Here is a 23,232-nt window from a genome sequence, read left to right on the forward strand (position 1 = left end):
GGGCAATATGTCCTCAGTACACCATGTTTCTGTTTCAGGACAAGTGTTTGGTGACCAAACAAACAGTTGGACATGGATTACAAGAATTAGAAAGCCAAACTGGTGGCCTTGATCCCAAATACCTGGCTGGGGGAGTTACCTATAAGTCCAGTGAACTCTTTCTGAGAAACTCTTATTAACATTCATTGTAACACTTAGATTCCATAGAAACAGTTTTATAAAAGCTTAAAAACAAGATTTTTCTCAAGAAGCATCATCAGGTTCACACAAGAATGAGTAATCCTTGATTCAGACCCCCTAGAGTTTTATAACATAAAACTTTGAAAGGATGATTTGAACTGGAATTTTTTTTTTCTTCAAATCAAGCCAGTTTCCTCAGCCTTAGAAAACACATCCCAACGACTATCTGTCTTTGAAGCGCTTAGTGTTCCTGCCAGGAGAATTTAACTGCAAAATGTTTTTACAGGTACCTAAAGCAATTGGCTCACTTTGTAAAATTATTTCACATTGGCTATTGAATTAAGTAAAATACCTAACAAAGGAAAAATAACAGTTTTGACAGAACATATATGTTTTATTTTGACAGAATGAAATATCTTAAATGAATTTTTAAGTTTTTGATAATAAAATATCAGCAATCCATATTTATGTTCTGACCTATTGTAGCAAGAGGAAGGATGTGAAGTGCATCTAAAAGCAGTAACAGACCATTGAGAACTTACATTGCAGCTCAGATTTATGTCATGAGAAATCAGGCTTTGGTCTACTCTAAGAATAGTCCTGCCTACTTTTGTTCTTGCAATAATTTAAAATTCCTGTGGTGCAGAAATATCACAGATCTACTTTAAGCTTATTTAGTTTTAACCAAATTGGACTTTTTTCATCATTTCAAAGACTGTTAATGGATCAATTAATGTTACAATGTTTCTGCTGGAATTCTGCACAGGTTGAAAGAAAGCCATCAATAGCAGGGACCATTTTACCTGAAGTGGATTTACTCCTAATGTAAGACTTAAACATTCACTGTCTTTTAAGAAAAAGAGATATATAAATAAAAGATGGGTATTTTGAAAATTAGTGAATTGTTAATATGGATACTGTTTGGTATTGTTTAGAAGCAAACAAACAAACATGCCACTGTGCTACTTATTATTTTCTTGGAAAACAATGCACTCAATCATAAGATATCAGTGTCTGGTTTTTTCTAAATTTCCAAGCAATGAATGAATATATAAAAAGTTAAAATATAGAATTTAATTTAGAATTTAAGATGGGGAAAAATTAGCTTTTGTTTTTGACATTGTCCTAAAATAATGAGAAATAAGGTCTGCTTAAGCAAGCCACATAAAAAAAATTCTGCCAATGTCAGTCTCTTAGCCACCTTAGTAAGCAAATTGAAGCTCTACACAGTTATTGTAATCATTGTTATGCAATCAATAATAAAAATAGACAAAACAGTGACTAAACCTTGCCATGGCCAATTTAGTCCATCATCTTGACTCTATCACCTCAGTTTTCCAAAACAGTTTTCTTTCGGATGCATGCTCTGAGAATGTAAAATAATCTATTTAAGGCTCTTGCAGTAACAATCGAACTCACTCTGCTTTGACTTAAAAATATTTATGCATGTTCCACTAACTCACTCCTAGGAGAAACTCACTTCTGTAAACAACAATCTGTGGCTAATCAATATAATAAACTTAACATCACAGTCCACTTGTGATATACATGATGAAGATATTTTAACAACCATTGGTACTTAGTTGACACAGTTCAACTTTGCCATGTCTAGGCAATTCCTTTTCTGAGAAATACACATTGTTTGAATGTGTGATTAAACCTTTTAAAATCAGGGCATTTGATTAGCAAGGAAAAATAAAATCATTCCAATACAAATTCTAAGCCTACTTTTAAAGCTGCAAAACTTAACCAAGGCATGGATGCTAGCTTAAATGCAGCTTCATATTTATAACTTGGATATTTTGTTGTACCTGGAGCATATGTAAATTTGTTGTTGCTGGGAATTTATCAAAGAGTAAATAGATAAGTGCTATGATGGAGGAAAATTGTGGTCCCTCAAAATTAATAATATTTTGCAAGTGTCCTATTAAACAAAAGAGACCTAGAGCATTTATTTTAATGAATTTATGTAATATAAACCATTTGGGATATAAATTCAAAATTATTGAACTACTAGATTTATATAACACGGGTAACAAGTATATCACTGACAATTACAAATAAGGTGAAACTTAAAATATGTTTATAATTTTGGGATTGATTTTTATTACTTGAGACCTTAGCAGTTGCCATTAATAATTTTGGAGGAATTAGTATGGTGGTCATTGTATGCTTCCCAGATCCCCCTTCAGGAATAAAAATCAGACTTCTACAGCTGCTGCAAGTGCTGCTACAAAAAGGCCTCAGCTCTCAGCTTCCCACACGTATGGCAGAGCTGCATTAGCCAAGGTCAGGTCTCAGTCCCAGGTCAACACTCATTCACTGAAGTCTTTATTTGTCAACACCCCTTCCTTTCTAATGTTTATACAAAGTCATCATAGATGGACTGACCCAGTCATCTAGCACAAGTGGGTATGATTTTGAAGTGTTATTCCAGCTTCAGAATTTCCCATATTTTTGGCAGGGGCTTCCACTGAGACCACATAATGGCTCAACTTTTTTCCCTTTGTTTAGTCCTACTTGCCTTTGGAAGGTGTTGATCTTACTATCACCCCCTAATAAACCTCCTGCACAACCATCTCCTTATAGAGTCTGCTTCTCAGGCAACCCAACCTGCGAGACAAAGATACTAAGGCCATAAAAAATCATAAAGCCCTTTTCCAATTCTGTAGCTACCTAATGTATTTTTGTACAGAAGAGTTGGGCTTAAAATATTAATATTATTGGTTATAAGAATGTGTAAAATAACATAAGAATAGTTCAAATAATAAGAGTAACATGTTCAGAATACTAATATCATAAAAACACTAGATAATATTTCTTTTATTCCACATCCTTATCTCAACCTTTCTTCCAAGGTCAAGCTGTGCCTCTGTGATACATGAACTATCTATAATCTACAATTCTAACCAGGTGTCAGTTTACTTATCATCTGTTTGTTGCAATCAATAGAATTCTGATACTCATAAATGGAAAGGCGATCTACCATCCTCTGTTGACTGCTCATTGTCTTTAAAGGAAATGGATACATTTTGGTGTGCGTATGAGTAGTGTATGCATTCTATATCTTATTCATAACATTTATTGACAGACGTTAAAAATAAAACTTGAGGACTTCTGCTGCCTGTGTCCTTGTCTTCATGGTGAGCCACAGTCACACCCTGCCTCTGCAGGAGACCCTCCAAAACTAGCAGGGAGAGAGACCTTCAAGATGTCAGAGGAGTATGACGTGCAGATCACCTTCCTCCCCACAAATACATCAGAAATACATCCACTTGTGGAACAATTCCTACAGAACACCTACTGAATGCTGGCAGAAGACCTCAGACTTCCCAAAAGTTTTTCTTTCTTACTTACTTTTTTTCTCCCTTATCTTCTGAGTTGTGTGGCTGACAGGGTCTTATGTTCTGGCTGGGTGTCAGGCCTGTGCCTCTGAGGTGGGAGAGCTAAGTTCAGGACACTAGTCCACCAGAGACCTCCCAGCTCCACATAATATCAAACAGTGAAAGCTCTCACAGAGATCTCCATCTCAATGCTAAGACCCAGCTCCAGTCAATGACCAGCAAACTACAGTGCTAGACACTCTATGCCAAACAACTAGCAAGACAGGAACACAACCTCACCCATTAGCTGAGAGGCTGCCTAAAATCATAATAAGGCTAGAGACACCCTAAAACACACCACCGGACGTGGTCCTGCCCACCAGAAAGACAAGATCTAACCTCATCCACCAGAACACAGGCACCAGTCTCCTCCACTAGGAAACCTACACAACCCACTGAACCAACCTTAGTCACTGGGGGCAGACACCAGAAACAACAGGAACTATGAATCTGCAGCCTGCAAAAAGGAGACCCCAAACACAGTAAGTTAAGCAAAATAGGAAGACACAGAAATGCAAAGCAGATGAAGAAGTGAAGTAAAAACACACCAGACCAAACAAATGAAGAGGAAATAGGCAGTCTACCTGAAAAAGAATTCTAAGAAATGATAGTAAAGATGATCCAAAATCTTGGAAATAGAATGGAGAAAATACAAGAAACGTTTAACACGAACCCAGAAGAAATAAAGAGCAGACAAACCATGATATGAAACCAATAAATGAAATTTAAAATTCTTTAGAATGAATCAATAGCAGAATAACTGAGGCAGAAGAACGGATAATTGACCTGGAAGATAAAAGAGTGGAAATAACCACTACAGAGCAGAATAAATAAAAAAGAATGAAAAGAATTGAGGACAGTCTCAGAGACCTCTGGGACAACATTAAACACAACAACATTCGAATTATAGGGGTCCCAGAAGAAGAAGAGCAAAAGAAAGGGACTGAGAAAACATTTGAAGAGATTATAGATGAAAACTTCCCTAATATGGGAAAGGAAATAGTCAATCAAGTCTCGGAAGCACAGAGAGTCCCATACAGGATAAATCCAAGGAGAAACATGGCAAGACACACATTAATCAAAATATCAAAATTTAAATACAAATAAAAAATATTAAAAGCAGCAAGGGAAAACAACAAATAACATACAAGGGAATGCACTTGAGGTTAACAGCTGATCTTTCAGCAGAAACTCTTCAAGCTAGGAAGGAATGGCAGGACATATTTAAAGCAATGAAGGGAAAAACTTACAACCAAAATTACTCTACCCAGCAAGGATCTCATTGAGATTTGACAGAGAAATTAAAACATTTACAGACTAGTAATCGCTAAGAGAATTCAGCAACAGAAAACCAGCTTTACAACAAGTGCTAAGGAACTTCTCTAGGAAACAAAAGAGAAGAAAAAGAACTACAATAACAATCCCAAAATGATTAAGAAAATAGTAATAGGAACATACATATCAATAACAACCTTAAATGTAAATGGATTAAATGCTCCAATCAAAAGACATAGACTGGCTGAATGGATACAAAAACAAGACCTGTATATATACTGACTACACGTGACCCACTTCAGACCTAGGGACACATACAGACTGAAAGTGAGGGGATGGAAAAAGATATTCCATGCAAATGGAAACCAAAAGAAAGCTGGAGTAGCAATTCTCATATCAGACAAAATAGACTTTAAAACAAAGACTATTACAAGAGACAAAGAAGGACACTACATAATGATCAATGGATCAATCCACGAAGAAGATATAACAATTGTAAATATTTATGCACCCAACATAGGAGAACCTCAATACATAAGGCAAATGCTAACAGCCATAAAAGGGGAAATCAACAGTAACACAATCATAGTAGGAGACTTTAACACCCCACTTTCACTAATGGACAGGTCATCTAAAATGAAAATAAATAAGGAAACACAAGCTTTAAATGATACATTAAACAAGATGGACTTAATATTTATAGGACCTTCCATCCAAAAACAACAGAATACACTTTCTTCTCAAGTGCTCATGAAACATTGTCCAGGATAGATCATATCTTTGGTCACAAATCAAGCCTTGATAAATTTAAGAAAATTCAAATCATATCAAGTTTCTTTTCTGACCACATTGCTATGAGACTAAATATCAATTACTAGAAAAAATCTGTAAAAAATACAAACACACGGAGTCTAAACAATACAGTACTTAATAACGAAGGGATCACTGAAGAAATCAAAGAGAGAGTGGCATGGACATATATACACCACCAAATGTAAAATAGCTAACTAGTGGGAAGCAGCCACATTGCACAGGGAGATCAACTTGGTGCTTTGTGGCCACCTAGAGAGGTGGGATAGGGAGGGTGGAAGGGAGGCCCAAGAGGGAGGATCTATGGGGATATATGTATATATATAGCTGATTCACTTTGTTGTAAATCAGAAACTAACACACCATTGTAAAGCAATTATACTACAATAAAATGTTTAAATAAATAAATAAAACTCTCCTTACGGGCCCATAACCTTACAAATCAATTTCTAAAGTACATGTAGATACCATATATCCATTCATTGTAATAGACAAAATTACAACATAACATATAATTAATTTTTATAAAAAGGTTATTTAATAACAATAGCTATGTGGCTTACATATAGGTTAATATACTTTAGCATTAACCCTCTTCCTAAGAAAACTCCTCTGACTCAGGGTCACTGCACTAACCGATTGCACCCTGAATTCTAAGCCAGCAATGCCATTATCATTTTCTTGACCCTCTAGAATTAAGACAGGTAGTGTGTGTTTAGTCAGATGCTGGTAGATACTTGAGCTAAATGCATGCTGGGTTGAAACTAGAGTTGACCAGCATCTTGGTAGAGGAGGCTGTGGAAACCCTGAAGCAGTACTGGCACGTGGAGATTCTGAGTGAGTAGGTGAGCTCTGGGGTGACGGTGCTCTTCGGCAGATACAGAGGTCCCTAGGCCATCTTACCTCCTCTGACCTTATGCCTGACTGCTCCTCTTTTCCAGGTGTCGGTCTATCTTTACTAAACTCTTTTACTGCAATTAATTGGAGTAGGTTTCTCTTTTTGGTGACCAGCCATGGGCTGAAAAATGTAAATTACAGAATGAAGTTGATCTTAATAATGACCTTAGGCCAAATATGTATGATAATTTATATTATTATGCCATAATACTTATTATCTTAAGGTGATATGCAATTTAATTCCCTGCTCATCCAAATTGTGTAAATTATGTAGTTTCAAAGAATTTGATAAGTTTTAACACTCCATCCTCAGCTGTGTCCTCCAGAGATTCAGTTTTGAATGCAGTTCTATATGCAGTTTTATATTCTGGCTCATGTATGCAGTTTGAATGCAGTTTTATTTTCTGGCTCTTGTATCTTCTCACACCACATGTCAAAGGAAACTATTGGATGTGGCTATTTCACATTTATCTTCATCTCTTGTAAACATTAAAAAAAATAAAAATAGTAATCTTTGTCAATTTGTTCTAATTTATAATTAGACAATAATTAAGAAAACTCAAACAGGATGTTCTGGGGCAAAAGAAGAGAAAAAGTGATGTTTAATTTAGCTAACAAATTGGATTTATTTATGTTCATCATTTTATTCAATTTATTCTTATCATAAATTATTTCATTCAGTGTGAACTTTCTCTTTCACTAGTTCTAAATTTTAAATAAATCTTTCACTGATTCTTGAGCTTGCTTTATCTAAAACCTGTTGGTTTGCTGTCATCAACAAAATTTCAAAAGTTACCCTGCACAACATCTCTGCTGCAACAGAACAAAACGACTGAGAGCATCCTACCTCCTCAGAGGCCTTTGCAATGAGCTCCACATTTTAGATGAATTAAGCAGATATTCAAACTGGAGGAAACAGCATATTTCTAATACACACAGTAGCTGTGATTTGTTCATCTTTTTAGCAAAATACTGCTCATTGTTACATAGCAAACAAAAAGCTCTGAAGATTGAAGGCTTGGACATTTCGATTTGGGAGGAGAGACCAGAGGCTTAGAAAGCTCTCTGAGGCCAGGGGGATTTCAGGAGTTTATGCAAGAGTCATATATTTACGTACAAAGAGAGAAACCACAAAGATGACAAAGAGCTGAGGGATGTGAGAAGATTATTCTGGCTTGACTCAAAAACATGAAGCCAGGACACTAAGGTTGTGTAAAGCTCTCACTCCTGAATTGGGGCAGTACATTCAATTGTACAGGCATGGCATGGCAACCAAGAATCCAAGTGCATGTTAAAAACAAAACGAAATCAGACCCAGAGAGTTGTTGGCCAAAACACAGCATGATCTACAAGTGTGAAAGCTGATCACGGGTTTTCTGGTTAGCCATGGAAATTTCCTTTTCAGTTGAAATAGTGTATGCAAAAGCCAAGAGACATGAAACATAAGGCAGAGCTCAGGGTGTCAGTGAGACTCTGTTTGGAGAGCAGATTTGTTGAGCAGAGTTTGGAGAAATGAAGTCAGATATAAATTCACTCATCAGATTGTAAATGGTCTTACCTTCTATGCTTATTTTGACTTCATATCAAACGTTATTGGATATGATTGAAAGTTTTGTTTTAATTGAAATAAAGTTGATGTACATAGTGGGAAGCAGCCGCATAGCACAGGGAGATCAGTTCGGTGCTTTGTGACCGCCTGGAGGGGTGGAATAGAGAGGGTGGGAGGGAGGGAGACGCAAGAGGGAAGAGATATGGGAACACATGTATATGTATAACTGATTCACTTTGTTATAAAGCAGAAACTAACACACCATTGTAAAGCAATTATACTCCAATAGAAATGTAAAAATAATAAAAATAAAAAAATAAGAAAATAAAGTTGATGTACAATATTATGTTAGCGTCAGATGTACTACATAGTGAATTAACATTTGCATACCTTATGAAACGATTGTCATGATAAGTCTAGTAACCATCTGTTCCCATACAAACTTATTACAACATTATTGACCACATTCGTTATGCTGTATATTGCATCCCCATGGCTAGGGGTTTGTACCTCAATCCCCTTCACCTATCTCACCTTCACCCCAACCCACCACTGAAAGTTTTTCAGTGTGATAGTGGAGCATAATTAGTTTTCCCAAATAGAAGATTCTTTAAACTAGGAAGGGTGTGGATAATAAGGCCAGCTGTAAGGCTGCTATTGTAACAGGATGAGTAGAAAATGAAGAGGATCTGAATTTTAAGAAAAAATGGAGGAGGTAAGAGTTAAAAAAGGTAGAACAAATGCAACTTGAATATCCTAAACTGGCTATTTGGGAGGAAGGAAGCCATAGATACCAGAACATAAGAGCAGAAGCCACTTGGGTTCAAAAACTGTCCTCAGAACTTATAAGCTTTGTGACCTTGTTTTTTCTCTGTACTTCAGCTTTCTAATCTGTAAAATTTTGTAATAATAATTTCAGAACTATCTTATATTGCAAGGACAAATCAAATCAAAATTTGTAAATCACTTAGAATACTTCCTACATTAATACATGTTAGCATAGGTGTTTCTATGAAAGATAATAAATGCTGTCTTACGTGGAAGATAGAGAGGTATGAAAACTGCCACAAATGAAAATGGAGAATACAAATATCTTTTTAAAAAGTGTGTATTTGATGCACCTCCATTTATACCCAGTGCCTTTGTCTGTATGTATGTCATTACCACTCTCGTTTAAGTAGGCTGGAAAACTTACAGTTGATTTGATTTATCTCTCTTCTTCTACCTTTGCTAAAATAGTTACCAAGATTTCTTATTTCTGAAAACAGACAAATCACCCTCATCAGTCACTGTTTTACGTGGCACTTCCATAGTTCAGTCCAAGTTGTCCTCGGGATGTGCCCAGGTTAATGGCGTAGTTCTGAGCTGCTTTGCTTACCTATCACATCTGCGCGTTATGAGACTTAATGTACAGGTCCTTTCACTATGTCACCCCTCTGCCTAAACTGTTCAGTGTAATCTATTCTTTCTGTAATGCCTTCATCCCTCTATTTTTCCTTCCCCCATCCTTTTGCTCATCCCACTCTTGCCTGTGGGTTCTTTGTTGCCTTGTAATCACACTGTGCCATACTGCTTCTGAGCCCATGCTTTTCTGCTTGCCTGGAATGCTTTTTGTAACTCCTTATCCATGTAAAATATCCACATTCTATTTCATGTTGCTATATTTTGAAGACAGTATTTGAAGGAAACATAAAAATCTGATATCATCTATGACTCAGAAAATGTATTATTAAATCTTCCAGCAGAAATTTAATTAAGTTTACTGAAATGGCAGACATATTTAGAAATGTTTACTCATTAAAACTAGGGAATCATTAATGATACATGTGTACAAAAGAAAAAGAAACATATAAGAAACAACAGGGCTTCCCTGGTGGCACAGTGGTTGAGAGTTCGCCTGCCAATGCAGGGGACACGAGTACATGCCCCGGTCCGGGAAGATCCCACATGCTGCGGAGCGGCTGGGCCCGTGAGCCATGGCCACTGAGCCTGCGTGTCCGGAGCCTGTGCTCCGCAACGGGAGAGGCCACAACAGTGAGAGGCCCGCGTACCACAAAAAAGAAAAAAGAAACAACAGTAGGTATTCAAGGAAAGAAAAGGTTTAATGCATGATTATATTTGTCTTGTTTACATTGCTCATTTCAATTCAAGCAACTTGACCCATTCTACTGTTTCTCTCCCCTACAATAAGTCATCCTACAGTTCTACAAAGTAAAGGAAATGCTAAAGCCACAGAACAAAGCATTGCCTTATTTTATTTTTGGCTGCATTACGTCTTTGTTGCTGTCATTTCTCTAGGAAATCATTCATATTGTACGTTGGAAAACAGGCCCTGAGAAGACAAAATATAATATTCATGAGAAATATAATGGACCTAGTGTTTGTGGCCACATACTCCAAGTTTAAGAGTGGTGCTTTATCCAATCCAGTTACACTAGGAGGAACCAGAGACTGGAAGGAACTAAAGGCTGTAGGCAGAGCCAAGCCCCAGTCAGAGATAGGCTTTTCCCTTTACTCACTGACTCATTCACTCATTCCACCTGTGACAACTAATAACTTAGCACTTGGTTTCCATAAAGTGCTGAGTATGAGAGAAAAAAGTGAAAAACAGGAACTCAGAGTAGAATGGCAGAAACAGAGCAGATAGGGAAGCAGGACATTATACAACTACGTGGTATATAGTATAGGAAAGAAGACAATGATCCTGGAAGCAGTACATTTTTCCTGGGAAATCAGGAAAGATCTCTCAAAGAGACCAGGTGGTGAAAACCTGGACTACATAGTATAGAAAATGAACTAACTCAAGAAGCTTTTAATCAAGTGAGTGCCACAAGCAGATTTCATGGAAAAAAAAAAAAGAAAAACAAAAAAAGGGAAAAAATGATAACTTTGGCTGCTCTGTGGACAGTGAGTTGAGGAGAGACAGGCAAGTGATTCTGTCCCAAGAGACCTGTGACAGGCAATTTCCTTCCTTTGTGACTAACAGGACTACCAGGATAGAATGCATGGAAATATATTCTATTCAGAAATTAAGTTTTGTACATTGAATGCATGAAATCATCTTTGTTACATGTGAGTCTTTCCAGCACTATGTGAACAGGAAAAAGATTCAACACCACTGAATTCTGGCGAAGATTCTCTCAGCCATGTGTCTCACAAATAAGCTGAAATAGTACTATTTCAGCTGACCCCTCTGGCAACTGTGGGCTTCCCAGTATCCTGACCCTGATCACAGATCCCTTGTGCTGTGGAGAAGGTGGCTCTGGAAAGAAGGAAAAAACTCTACTTCCTTAGCCTCCTGGGGATGAATATTAAGTGTAGGGACAAGAGGAGTTCTTGCAGTCATCTCTGATGGCACATTGACTCTGGTTGGATTGTTGAGATCCACTTTGGTAAAGACAGAAGGCAATGGGATGAAAGACCTGGCCTCATAAACAACATGGGGTCACTGCAGGGGTCTGGTGGCCTTGGAAAGATAGCAAGAGGATGGAGAAAGATTCTCAAAGACGCTGATGTATGTACACCGTACCTAATACAATTTTCTTTCAATGGAATAGTATTCTTTTAGCCAAATGTCCTGTATTTCTATCATAAAGTGGCCTCTTCTTTTTAAATTTGGGGTTTTATTTTCTTGCAATTCAGTCAATAGTTTGGCTTTTGCCTGTTCTTATTTATAACCCTTCCTCCCTTTTCTAGTTGTGAGCAGATTTTCCCTTTTTATGGGCTTCTGGAAATTCCCTCTGGATGACTTCTTACATTTAATTATTTTTGATTTGCAGCTCTGCTGTTTAGTTTTTATATTCCTTCTTGTTTAGAGTCATACCTGCTGCAGTTTGGTACTTTATTAGCTGTTTATTTTTAAGTGATAAAGTCTCTGAATTAGAAATAAAAATTTAAAACAAAAAGAATGAAATACCTCTCTTCCTTTTTGTCTTTCAGTACTCCTAGTAGTCCTCTCAGCACAGATGAATTAGCGTGGCAAAATATTTTCTTTACAGGAATTACAACTTCGGAATGCTCTAGGTGCTCTATCCTAGTCTACTAATATTTTCCAAGTCTCTTTCCAATGCCTCTTTAATTTGCTTGCACTTTGACATTACCAGACAGGAGAGAAAGTTGTCTCCATTTTATTTAGAAAGAGATTAGACAATGTGCAACATAAGCAAATATGTTCACAGTTTTCTTCAGAAACTTATAGTATATTATTGTAACTGCACCATGGAAGTATAAAATCTGAATTTAAAATACTTTTTGCTAAATGGATGTCAACTCTGGTTAAGGGTTTTTAAATTAAAATTTATGAAACCCTGGTATCTGGTGGTCAGAAAATTGAGCTTTTCTGTATATGCGTATGTGTGTGCATGTATGCATGTGTTTGCCTGTGTGTGTTGACTGTACCCAAAAATGTGCATAATATTTCCAAAATGTAAATAAATCCATTTATAATTTATCCAAAATAGAAAAATGTTTGCCAACATATTAGAAGTATAAAAATCTACTGTACAAATTCTAATATAAAATCCACTAACTTCTTTTTTTAAATTTTAGTTGTTTGTTAATGCAATATACCTTCTATCACTTTAGATTAATAGACTACTATCACTTAATTAATATTCCAGTGATACTTCTAACAATTTAACTAAGTAAAAGGGCAAATACGAACCATTTATTTCCTTACTAGAATTTTCAGGCTTTAGCTTCTAATGTTTATATTTTTATGTACCACTAGTTGCATATTGTGTTATCTCCTTAGAAAGGTTGTTTCCTTTCTGGATTCATGATTAATCTTTGGAGTACACATGCATCACAAAGGAGGCTGACTAATGAATGGCATAATGACAGTGGCACTAGCACATTTTGGCAAGTCAGGTAAGGCAGTCTTCCAGCAAAGCTATTAATGTCAGAACTAATATAGTTCTAAGAGAATATTTTTAATTATTAGAATGTTTATCCATTTAAAATATTTCTGTCTCTCTCTAGCATCCTTTCCACAAAGTGGGAATCTGGGGTCCTGGATAAATTGAAATTTAGGGAGCCTGGCCAAGACAAGTGGGCTGGAGTAGCCAGTGCTGCAGAAACAAAGCGAGAAAAAAAAAAGAAAAAAAAAAAAGAATGCCATTTGCAGCAACATGGATGGACCTAGAGGTTGTCATATTGAGTGAAATAACTCAGACACAGAAAGACAAATATCATGTGATGTCACTTATATGTGGAATCTAAAGAAAGAAAGGTACAAATGAATTTATTTACAAAACAGAAGTAGAGTCACAGATGTAGAACACAAACTTATGGTTACCAGGGGATAAGAAGGTGAGGGATAAATTGGGAGATTGACATATGCACACACTATACACTATACATACATATACACACTATATATAAAATAGGTAACTAATAAGAACCTGCACAGGGAACACTACTCAATACTCTGTAATGGCCTACATGGGAAAAGAATCAAAAAAAAAAAAAAAAAAAAGACTTGGGGTGACTCACAAACTGGAGATCACTTATATCACAGAAGTCCACTCACTGGAGTGAAGGTTCTGAGCCCCATTTCACGCTTCTGAACCTGGGGGTCCGGCAACGGGAGGAGGAATTCCTAGAGAATCAGACTCTGAAGTCTAGTGGGATTTGATTGCAAGACTTCAACAGGACTGGGGAAAACAGAAACTCCACTCTTGGAGGGCACACACAAAGTAGTGTGTGCATCGGGACCCAGGGGAAGGAGCAGTGACCCCAGGGGAGACTGAACCAGACCTACCTGCTAGTTTTGGAGGGTCTCCTGCAGAGGTGGGGCATGGCTGTGGTTCACCATGGGGACAAGGACACTGGCAGCAGAAGTTCTGGGATGTACTCCTTGGTGTGAGCCCTCCCAGAATCCGCCATTAGCGCCACCAAAGAGCCCAGGTAGGTTCCAGTGTTGGGTCGCCTCAGGCCAAACAACCACAAGGGAGGGAACTCAGCCCCACCCAACAGCAGACAGATTAAAGTTTTACTGAGCTCTGCCCACCAGTCCCTCCCATCAGGAAGCTGGCACAAGCCTCTTAGATAGCCTCATACACCAGAGGGCAGACAGCAGAAGCAAGAAGAACTACAATCCTGTAGCCTGTGGAACAAAAACCACATTCACAGAAAGACAGACAAAATGAAAAGGCAGAGGACTATTTACCAGAAGAAAGAACAAGATAAAACCCCAGAAAAACAATGAAATGAAGTGGAGACAGGAAACCTTCCAGAAAAGAATTCAGAATAATGATAGTGAAGATGAACAAAATATTTTACAATTCGTTTGGAAACACAAAAGACCCCAAATATCCGAAGCTTGAGGAAAAAAATGGAGCTGGAGGAATCAGGCTCCCTGACTTCATATTATATTACAAAACTACAGTAATCAAGACAATATGGTACTGGCACAAAAACAGAAATACAGATCAATGGAACAGGATAGAAAGCCCAGAGATAAACCCACGCACCTATGGTCAACTAATCTATGACAAAGGAGGCAAGAATATACAATGGAGAAAAGGCAGTCTCTCCAATAAGTTCTTCTGGGAAAACTGGACAGCTGTATGTAAAAGAATGAAATTAGAACACTCCCTAACACCATACACAAAAATAAACTCAAAATGGATTAGGGACCTAAATGTAAGACCAGACACTAAAATTCTTAGAGGAAAACATAGGAAGAATACTCTTTGACATAAATCACAACAAGATCTTTTTTGGCCCACCTCCTAGAGTAATGGAAATAAAAACAAATTAAACAAATGGGCCCTAATGAAACTTAGAAGCTTTTGTACAGCAAAGGAAACTATAAACAAGATGAAAAGACAACTCTCAGAATGGGAGAAAGTATTTGCAAAAGAAGTAACTGACACAGGATTAATATCCAAAATATACAAGCAGCTCAATACCAAAAAACAAACAGCCCAATCAGAAAATGAGCAGAAAATCTAAGTAGACATTTTTCCAAAGAAAACATACAGATGAGCAAGAAGTTCATGAAAAGCTGCTCAATATCACTAATTATTAGAAAAATGCAATTAAAATTACATTAAGGTATCACCTCACACTGGTTAGAAAGGGCATCATCAGAAAATCTACAAACAACAAATGCTGGAGAGGGTGTGGAGAAAAGGGAACCCTCTTGCACTGTTGGTGGGAATGTAAATTAATACAGCCACTACGGAGAACAGTATGGAGGTTCCTTAAAAAACTAAAAATAGAATTACCATATGACTCAACAATCCCACTACTCGGCATATACCCAGAGAAAACCATAATTCAAAAATTCACATGTACCTCAATGTTCATTGCAGTTCTATTTACAACTGCCAGGTCATGGAAGCAACCTAAATGCCCACTGACAGACGAATGGGTAAAGAGGATATGGTACGCATATACAATAGAATGCTCAGCCATAAAAAGGAACGAAACTGGGTCATTTGTAGAGACGTGGATGGACCTAGAGACTGTCATACAGAGTGAAGTAAGTCAGAAAGAGAAAAATATCATATGTTAACGCATATATGTGGAATCTAGAAAAATGGTACAGATGAACCGGTTTGCAGGGCAAAAATAGAGGCACATATGTAGAGAACAGAGCTATGGACACCAAGGGGGGAAAGCAGGGGGTAGAGTGATGGTGGTGGTGAATAAATTAGGAGATTGGGATTGATATATACACTAATATGTATGAAATAGGTAACTAATAAGAACCTGCTGCATAAAAATATATAATTTAAAAAAGATAGTGTATACATAAGTGATTCACTTTGCTCTACACCTGAAATAAACACAACATAAAAAACAAATCAACTGTAGTCCAATAAAAATTTTAAAAATCACACATTACATGCTAAAGAAAAACTCAAAGAAAAGAATCCAGACATGAGGCATTAGAAATGGAGTGTGAACACATTTGATGCTGGGAGGGTAGGTGGCAGCCTAGAGACATCCCTTCACTTAGTGGACTTGTTGGAAATGCTGGGTGGGGCAAAACAGGTAAGGCATTGAGTGTGCATAGGAGTAGTATTTGACACTTTCATATTTCTGAGGAATTACTTATTACATAAAGAAGGAGAGGAGAAAGGAAAAGAGAAGGGGAGGAGGAACTAGAGGAGATGGAGAAGGGGACGAATGCCTTTAGATGACAGTATGAGACACTGAAACTGAAGAGGAACAGTCAAAGTGAATCTACATTGAGCATGTAGTATATGCCAAGCATAATACCACCTGTTTCAAACATTTTCTCCCACTGAAATACATGCCAAGCAAATACATTTTTCAGACTAGATACCTGTGAAAAATGTCATGGTGTTTTACCAGTAGAAGGTAATATCTAGCTACCTAGTTTTACCTCACAAATCTATACTTCACAGTACACATTGGAAGAAATTTTTCTCATAGATAACAAAGGCAAATTCCTGTAACTCCAAACATTTATGCTTTTAACTGCTCTGTGATTGATGACAGAAATCCTTACTGTGTGGTATGTATATATTATGGCATTCAAATCAAGATGTGAATGCTTCAAGTCATAAGATTACAAGGACTATTAAAACCAGGCCATTTTAATCAACATAGTGCAATAAAATGTGTAGTATTACTAGAAATGAAGTCACTGGATAGACGAAACTTTTTTAAAAAGATGGTCACTTTTTATTACATGTAAATGTACACATTTTTGTTGTAATTATGCATAATACACGGTGGAGCTATTTTTATAAAGGACATAAACTTTATCAACAAATTGAATACAAAAACCAATGGAAAATTTTGAATGTAAAAATTTTTTATTAGGTTTCTTTGTGTTCACCATTTGTCTTGTATAAGGGTGTCCTGGTTGGGGTGATAAACTCTATCACCACTCTGCTTAAAGGTCCAAGAATTTAATCATGATAAAGATAGGAATTACTCTTAAGTTTCTTAAATGTTACCTGGAAGAATGTGCAAGATGCCGAGTGTGCGTGGAGGAACACTTAAACTCTACCCATGGAGTTGCTTGAAGGATGGACAGCTGGATTTGAGGCTTACCAGTGGTGTGGGGAGGCACTGGGTGGTAACACCAATGACAGCCACGGAAAAGTGAGGCAGAAATGCACATAGATCCGTATATTTGGCACATAGCAGAGACAGACCAAAATGCAGGAAATGATAAGGGGCTCTGCTTTCGACATGGTTCTGGGAACTCCGTTTTTACATTTTGTGTAAGTACTGAAAATTAAAGAATAAAAACCCAGGTTCTTCAAAGCTCTATTATTTTTCTATGAAACAGCATTTTTTTCTATCATCATCCTTTTCCAATTAAAGCATTCAAATAACTGCCATCACATAATGGAAAAGGCACTCTCCTGAGCTAAAAAATAAATTAAACTTTAGATCATATAGAAATAGATATAATAATAGCAAATAATTCCTGAGGGTTTACTATGTGCTGGACAAATAGTAAACTCTGCAAATCATGTTACCAGCATTAGCTTGTTACTTCTCCTCATAACACTTTGGGGTTTACTCTCCAATTACAAAGAAGCACAGATTAAGTATCTGAAGCATGATTCCAAAACCTGCATATTTCTCATGAGCACATGCTATCTGTACGTTTCCTCTACTATGCTTACATTTTGCAAAAGAATGTTTAAGCAGATGGTTTGGTTTATCTTTAAATATTATTTTTGACTTTTAAAAATAGAATTATAATAAAAGAGACCAAAGGATCTCATCTTATTGTGGCATAATGAAACAAGAAGCATAGTAAGTGATTTCAGTTCAATCCTAATGAATGAAACAGTAAACATAGTAAGTGATTTCAGTTCTAAAGAACAAACATTCTGTGTCTAAATATAGTCATAGCCAATGCAAATATAGTAAAAAGAGGCCACCACCTTAGTGCTCCTGTCGGGGGAGCAGACACGCCTCTCGGGCTGGTGAGTGCCGGTCAGCACCGATCCTCTGTGCGGGAATCTCCCCGCTTTGCCCTCCGCACCCCTGTGGCTGCGCTCTCCTCCGCGGCTCCGAAGCTCCCCTGCTCCGCCACCCGCGGTCTCCGCCCGCGAAGGGGCTTCTAGTGTGTGGAAACATTTCCTCCTTCACAGCTCCCTCCCACTGGTGCAGGTCCCGTCCCTATTCTTTTGTCTCTGTTTTTTTCTTTTTTTCTTTTGCCCTACCCAGGTACATGGGGAGTTTCTTGCCTTTTGGGAAGTCTGAGGTCTTCTGCCAGCGTTCACTAGGTGTTCTGTAGGAGTTGTTCCGCGTGTAGATGTATTTCTGGTGTATCTGTGGGGAGGAAGGTGATCTCCGCGTCTTACTCTTCCGCCATCTCTTTCCCTCGACCCCCCTGATTAATGATTGATACATACCTGAGACTATATAAAAAACCAATCCCTATGGATTGTGGGATCAGTAGTCAGTAGTAAAATAATATTTTCAAAAATGACATAGAAAAGGAACAACAACAAAATATGAATCATTATATAAAAGTTTGATCAATTGCCATACATTAAAATTAAGAGCATTTGATCATTAAAAGACACTATTAAGAAAGTAAAAATGTGAGACACTGCAAAGAAAAATAAAATGTTCGCCACACCAGCAGAGCATATATCCCAAATATGGAGAACTCTAAGTGATTTTTGTTAAATCCTCAACAGAAATGCATATATATTGCACTGAACAATATATACAAGCATGTTTATAGCATCAATATTCATGATAGCACCAAAATGTACACCAACACTGGAATAAGTAATTTTTAAAATACCTATATAAAATATGTTGAAAAAGAACAAGCTGCTATTAAATTCAATGCCAAAGATGAATATGGAAAGCATAATGTTAAATGAAATTGAAGGGTGTGTGATAAAGTGTACTGTAGTTGGAGTGGGATTCTTAAGAGTAAGTTTCTACCTCTTGACCTAGGTGGGACTTACTTGAGTATGATCACAATATGGTAGTTCATAGAGATTTACCCTTTACCCGTTGCATCATTCAATTAAAACTTTATGTAAATACCACATCTTCTTTATTCATTCATCTGTTGATGGATACTTAGGCTGCTTCCATAATTTATAACTGTAAATGGATTATAACCTAAAAAATTTTGAATCACTATGTGGTACACTTGAAACTAATATAATATTGTAAATCAACTAAACCCCAATTTTAAGAAATGAAACTCTGCCATTTGTTAACAACATGGATAGTCCTAGAAGGTATCATGCTTACTGAAATAAGTCAAGAGAGAGAGACATGAAATAAGTCAATCAGAGAGACACAAATACTCTATGTTATCACTTACAAATGGAATCTAAAACATAAAACAAATGAATATAGCAAAACAGAAACAGACTTACCAGTACAGAGAACAGACTGGTGGTTACCAGTGAGGAGGACCATGGTGGGGAGAGGCAGGATGGGGGTAGGGGATTGAGAGGTACAAATTACCATATAGTAAATGGATAGGCTACAGAAGAGTACTGTACAGCACAGGGAAATATAACCATTATTTTGTCATGACTTTAAATGGAGTATAATCTATAAAAAATTTGAGTCGCTGTTTTGTACACCTGAAACTTATATGATGTTGTAAATCAACTGTACTTTAATAAAGATAGATAAAAGGAGAGGCAGAATGTCACATATTCATAATATAGGATGACATAGGTGAATGTTACATGGGTGTCTTACAATATGAGTATCTCGAAAAGGATTATAATTAAGGTTACTTGCTGGGTAGGTAAACAAATAAATTGGCTAAACAGTGGGTCTACCAAATTTTTCTATAAAGTGTTAGATAATAAATATTTTTGGGTCTTCATGTCTCAGAGTCTTTGTTGCAACTATCAACTCTGCCATGAAAGCAGCCTTAGATTATATGTAAAGAAATGTGTGGTTCTGTTCCAATTAAACTTTATTTATAAAGAGGTGGCAGGCAAGATTTGGCCTATGGGCCACTGTTTCTAATAACTGGATTAGATGATTAGTTAAATAGATGGCTAGAGTGAATGAGACATGCATATCTACATGTTGAAACATTTATCATCTTTCTAAGTAATGGGCACATAAAAATTATTACCGGAAATCTCCTAATTAAGTTATATTTAAATTATTATTTTTTTAATTTTACTTGCTATACTTCTTGCTATGGTTTATATTTCCACAACTATTTACTCTCTGCTGTATTACTATTTTCGACCTAAAGATATATAGTACACCAGATAACCATATATAAACCTGATCCCTTTCAATAATTTTCACTCACAGAGAAAATTAACAATGTAAAAAACTGAAGTAGACTATTATGCTCTAACATTGTTTTAGTCATTTTTGAGAAACATCTGTTTATTATCAGGATTTATTTCATTAGGTGATTGCTACAGTTTGTTGTTTCATTAAAGTTTAACTTTATATTTATGTGCTAAAATCATTAAGGATTTCTAATTTAGAATAGATTAATCTACTTCTGGCTTTGCTGGTTTTATGGTGAGATAATCTATATACTTAAGTCTTTCTTCTTTTGTTAATAGCGTAATTAATTGGTCAAACAGATGATTTTACAACACATGCTAAAACCATAAATTTCTTATCTAAATGGTTGCCGGCAAGAATTGGATCCATGTAAAGCTGAACTGACTATTCTAGGGAAGACTATAAAAGCAAGTGTATCTATTGGTTATGTACCAGGAAAACCACTGTCAGAATCAGAGGTTGTCTTTATTGATGGACTTCCAGATCTTCATGAAGAAAACCAGGTATTTCTGTTGATGATGTAAAATATATTCCTTATATCATTTCATGAAAAGGAAAAGTGGGAAAACTTTAGAAGTTTCCTGGTTAGTGGGATTATCTACATGGGTTCAAAAAACTTTTTTTTTGCATTATACTAATACATATATCTTCATCCATTCTGCCAAAGTGTACTAAAAGTGTATTGTTCTCATTACTTAGAATTACTCCAGTGTCAAGCTGCTTTCCCATCTTATGGCTAAATGCATGCATTATATTTCATGGTAAAATAGTGTGTGTGCTTTTCTTCACCCCTATGCTAGTGATTTCTCTGGATATATGAGGAGTTGGCTCATATATCCACACATAAAATATGATTCAAGAAATGGAACTGGAACTCCATCCCCTAGTCTCTGCTTCACTAAAGGTTCCCAAGCATAAGAACACTCTCTACAGAGTTCTGAGCTTATGCCAGCCTACTCGCTAAATCTCCATTTAGGTAATTAGCTCATGTTATCATTAACCTGTTAACCTGTATTTTAGGATGAGAGGTTGCATGCTGACTTAAATGGTATTGACTATTTGGTTCCACTTTGTTATTATAGGCCATTACTTTAAAAATTTGACGTTGCTTGTTAAGTGTAACAATAACTTAATGTACCATAAGTGTACCATTTATGGATATTTTCTCCTACTGTATTTATCATTGTACTCTACATATTTGAACATACTATTTTTATATTTTTGGAAATATAAAATGCTATTATTTTAAATTCTCACAAGTAATATAAATTGGGTATAAATCTACTCACTATTTGATAACTATTATGGTTCCATTATAAATAAACTTAAAAAAATCACAACAAATATACATAAAGGACAAAAGTCTCTTGCATAGTTGAAGTGACACATATGCCTTGAACAAAATAAGGAAATTATATATCTGTAAGCATATGGAATTTCTTTAGATTCAGCTTTACTCCATTAGCAGTATATTTATTTATCATTAAATAGACTTATGGGCCTTTTTCTATTATATTAATATACTTTATTGACTTTTTCCTAGATAAACCAACCTATAAGCTCAATAAGATTAGAAAATATCTGTTTTGTTTACCTTTCTATCCCCCCAAGGCAAGGATAATTTCTGTTACATAGTAAGTTCTCAATAAACGTCTTTTGAATGAATAGTTCAAAAATGGATTAAAAGATTCTAAAAATTTACATAAATTTATCTTTAGTCATTTATATTTGGATTGTTCTCATTTCATAACTATTATATATTTCCCAAATAAAAGGTGGGTTTTCATATAGAATTTAATTTTTGTGAGCATACATTAATTAAAAGCATGTTCTTAAGACTCAAGGAGATACACAAGTAACTCTAATACAGATAGGTATTTACTCTAACTGAAATACAAACAAAATACAGGGCCAATATAGGAAAACAGAAAAGGAAGGCTTCTGATCTCCTTAGGGGAGTAAGGGAGTTTGTAGTTAGGTAGAGATCTGAGGGATGATCAAGTGTCCACCAGATACATAATACATAGACTGTCACTGCAGGCAGACAAAACATCACACACACAGGCTTAGTAATGGAAAGGCCTAGGAAAGGGAGAGTGGGAGTAGAAGTAATTTATTACTGGGGAGACATAGATTTTAATGTGAATTGAGATGGAGGAAGACTTGATGTTGGAAAATTCATCACGCAGTCTGAGCATAATGGATCCTGAATAAAATACAAAAGAGTATATATTTATAGGTTGGTGCCTGAAGGAACCATTTAAGAAGTTTGAACAAGGAATGACATGTAGTTTTCACTCAGGTAGCAACTGAAGTATAGGATTGAAAAGGTTAGACTATGTCAAGAATTGATAAAGTTAGTCAATAGGAATAATTAAACAAGAAATGATGCTGTGCAATGAGTGAGAGGATGACTTCAGAAGCCATGGTATTTGTGAATAACTATAGATAAAAAGATAGAAAACTTCAGAATTTGAATGACCAGATTGGCTTATGTAAGCAGAGAATTCATGTGGAAATCACAAGATTGTTTACAGGAACAGATGGCAGGTTCATTTTGGTAGTTGTTACTTTTGGCAGGGATAATTTTCAAATATTTAACAACTGGCTTGCAAATATCACTACCTCATCAGTTCTATGTGTCATTACATTCCTGCTGCACATCATCTATATCAGCAGGACATTGTGACATAGAATAATTCATTTGAAAGACGGGCCTTGAGTGATGTCAGCAACACAGTATACTCTCTTTGTCTCTCCCCTTCAATCTACAACTAGTAAACTATACACAACTCAACAAAGGTGCTTCTGCCTGACAAACCAGGACGCTGGAGAATTCCTCATATCTGTCCATCTAAAGGAGCGTGGACTGGAACACACAGAGGACGCAGA

At 36.3% G+C, this 23,232-nt stretch overlaps 1 protein-coding gene across 1 annotated transcript in view; it reads right to left on the bottom strand.

Annotated features, from left to right (window-relative positions):
• Positions 1 to 356: 356 nt before the first annotated feature.
• The window catches only part of LOC309817702 (H(+)/Cl(-) exchange transporter 4-like), a gene marked incomplete at its 3' end in the record, with an annotated part of 46,375 nt that continues 23,499 nt past the window's right edge, over positions 357 to 23,232 (bottom strand). The window contains exons 4-5 of the mRNA XM_082646967.1: positions 18,261 to 18,369; positions 357 to 430 (exon numbers count right to left, since the gene is read on the bottom strand). Coding sequence (XP_082503093.1) covers positions 357 to 430; positions 18,261 to 18,369 — 183 coding nt within the window. The remainder of the gene's footprint in view (positions 431 to 18,260; positions 18,370 to 23,232) is intronic.

Source organism: Grampus griseus (assembly GCF_964374135.1).
Source record: "Grampus griseus genome assembly, chromosome: Y".
In the NCBI taxonomy this organism is placed as follows: Eukaryota; Metazoa; Chordata; class Mammalia; order Artiodactyla; family Delphinidae; genus Grampus; species Grampus griseus.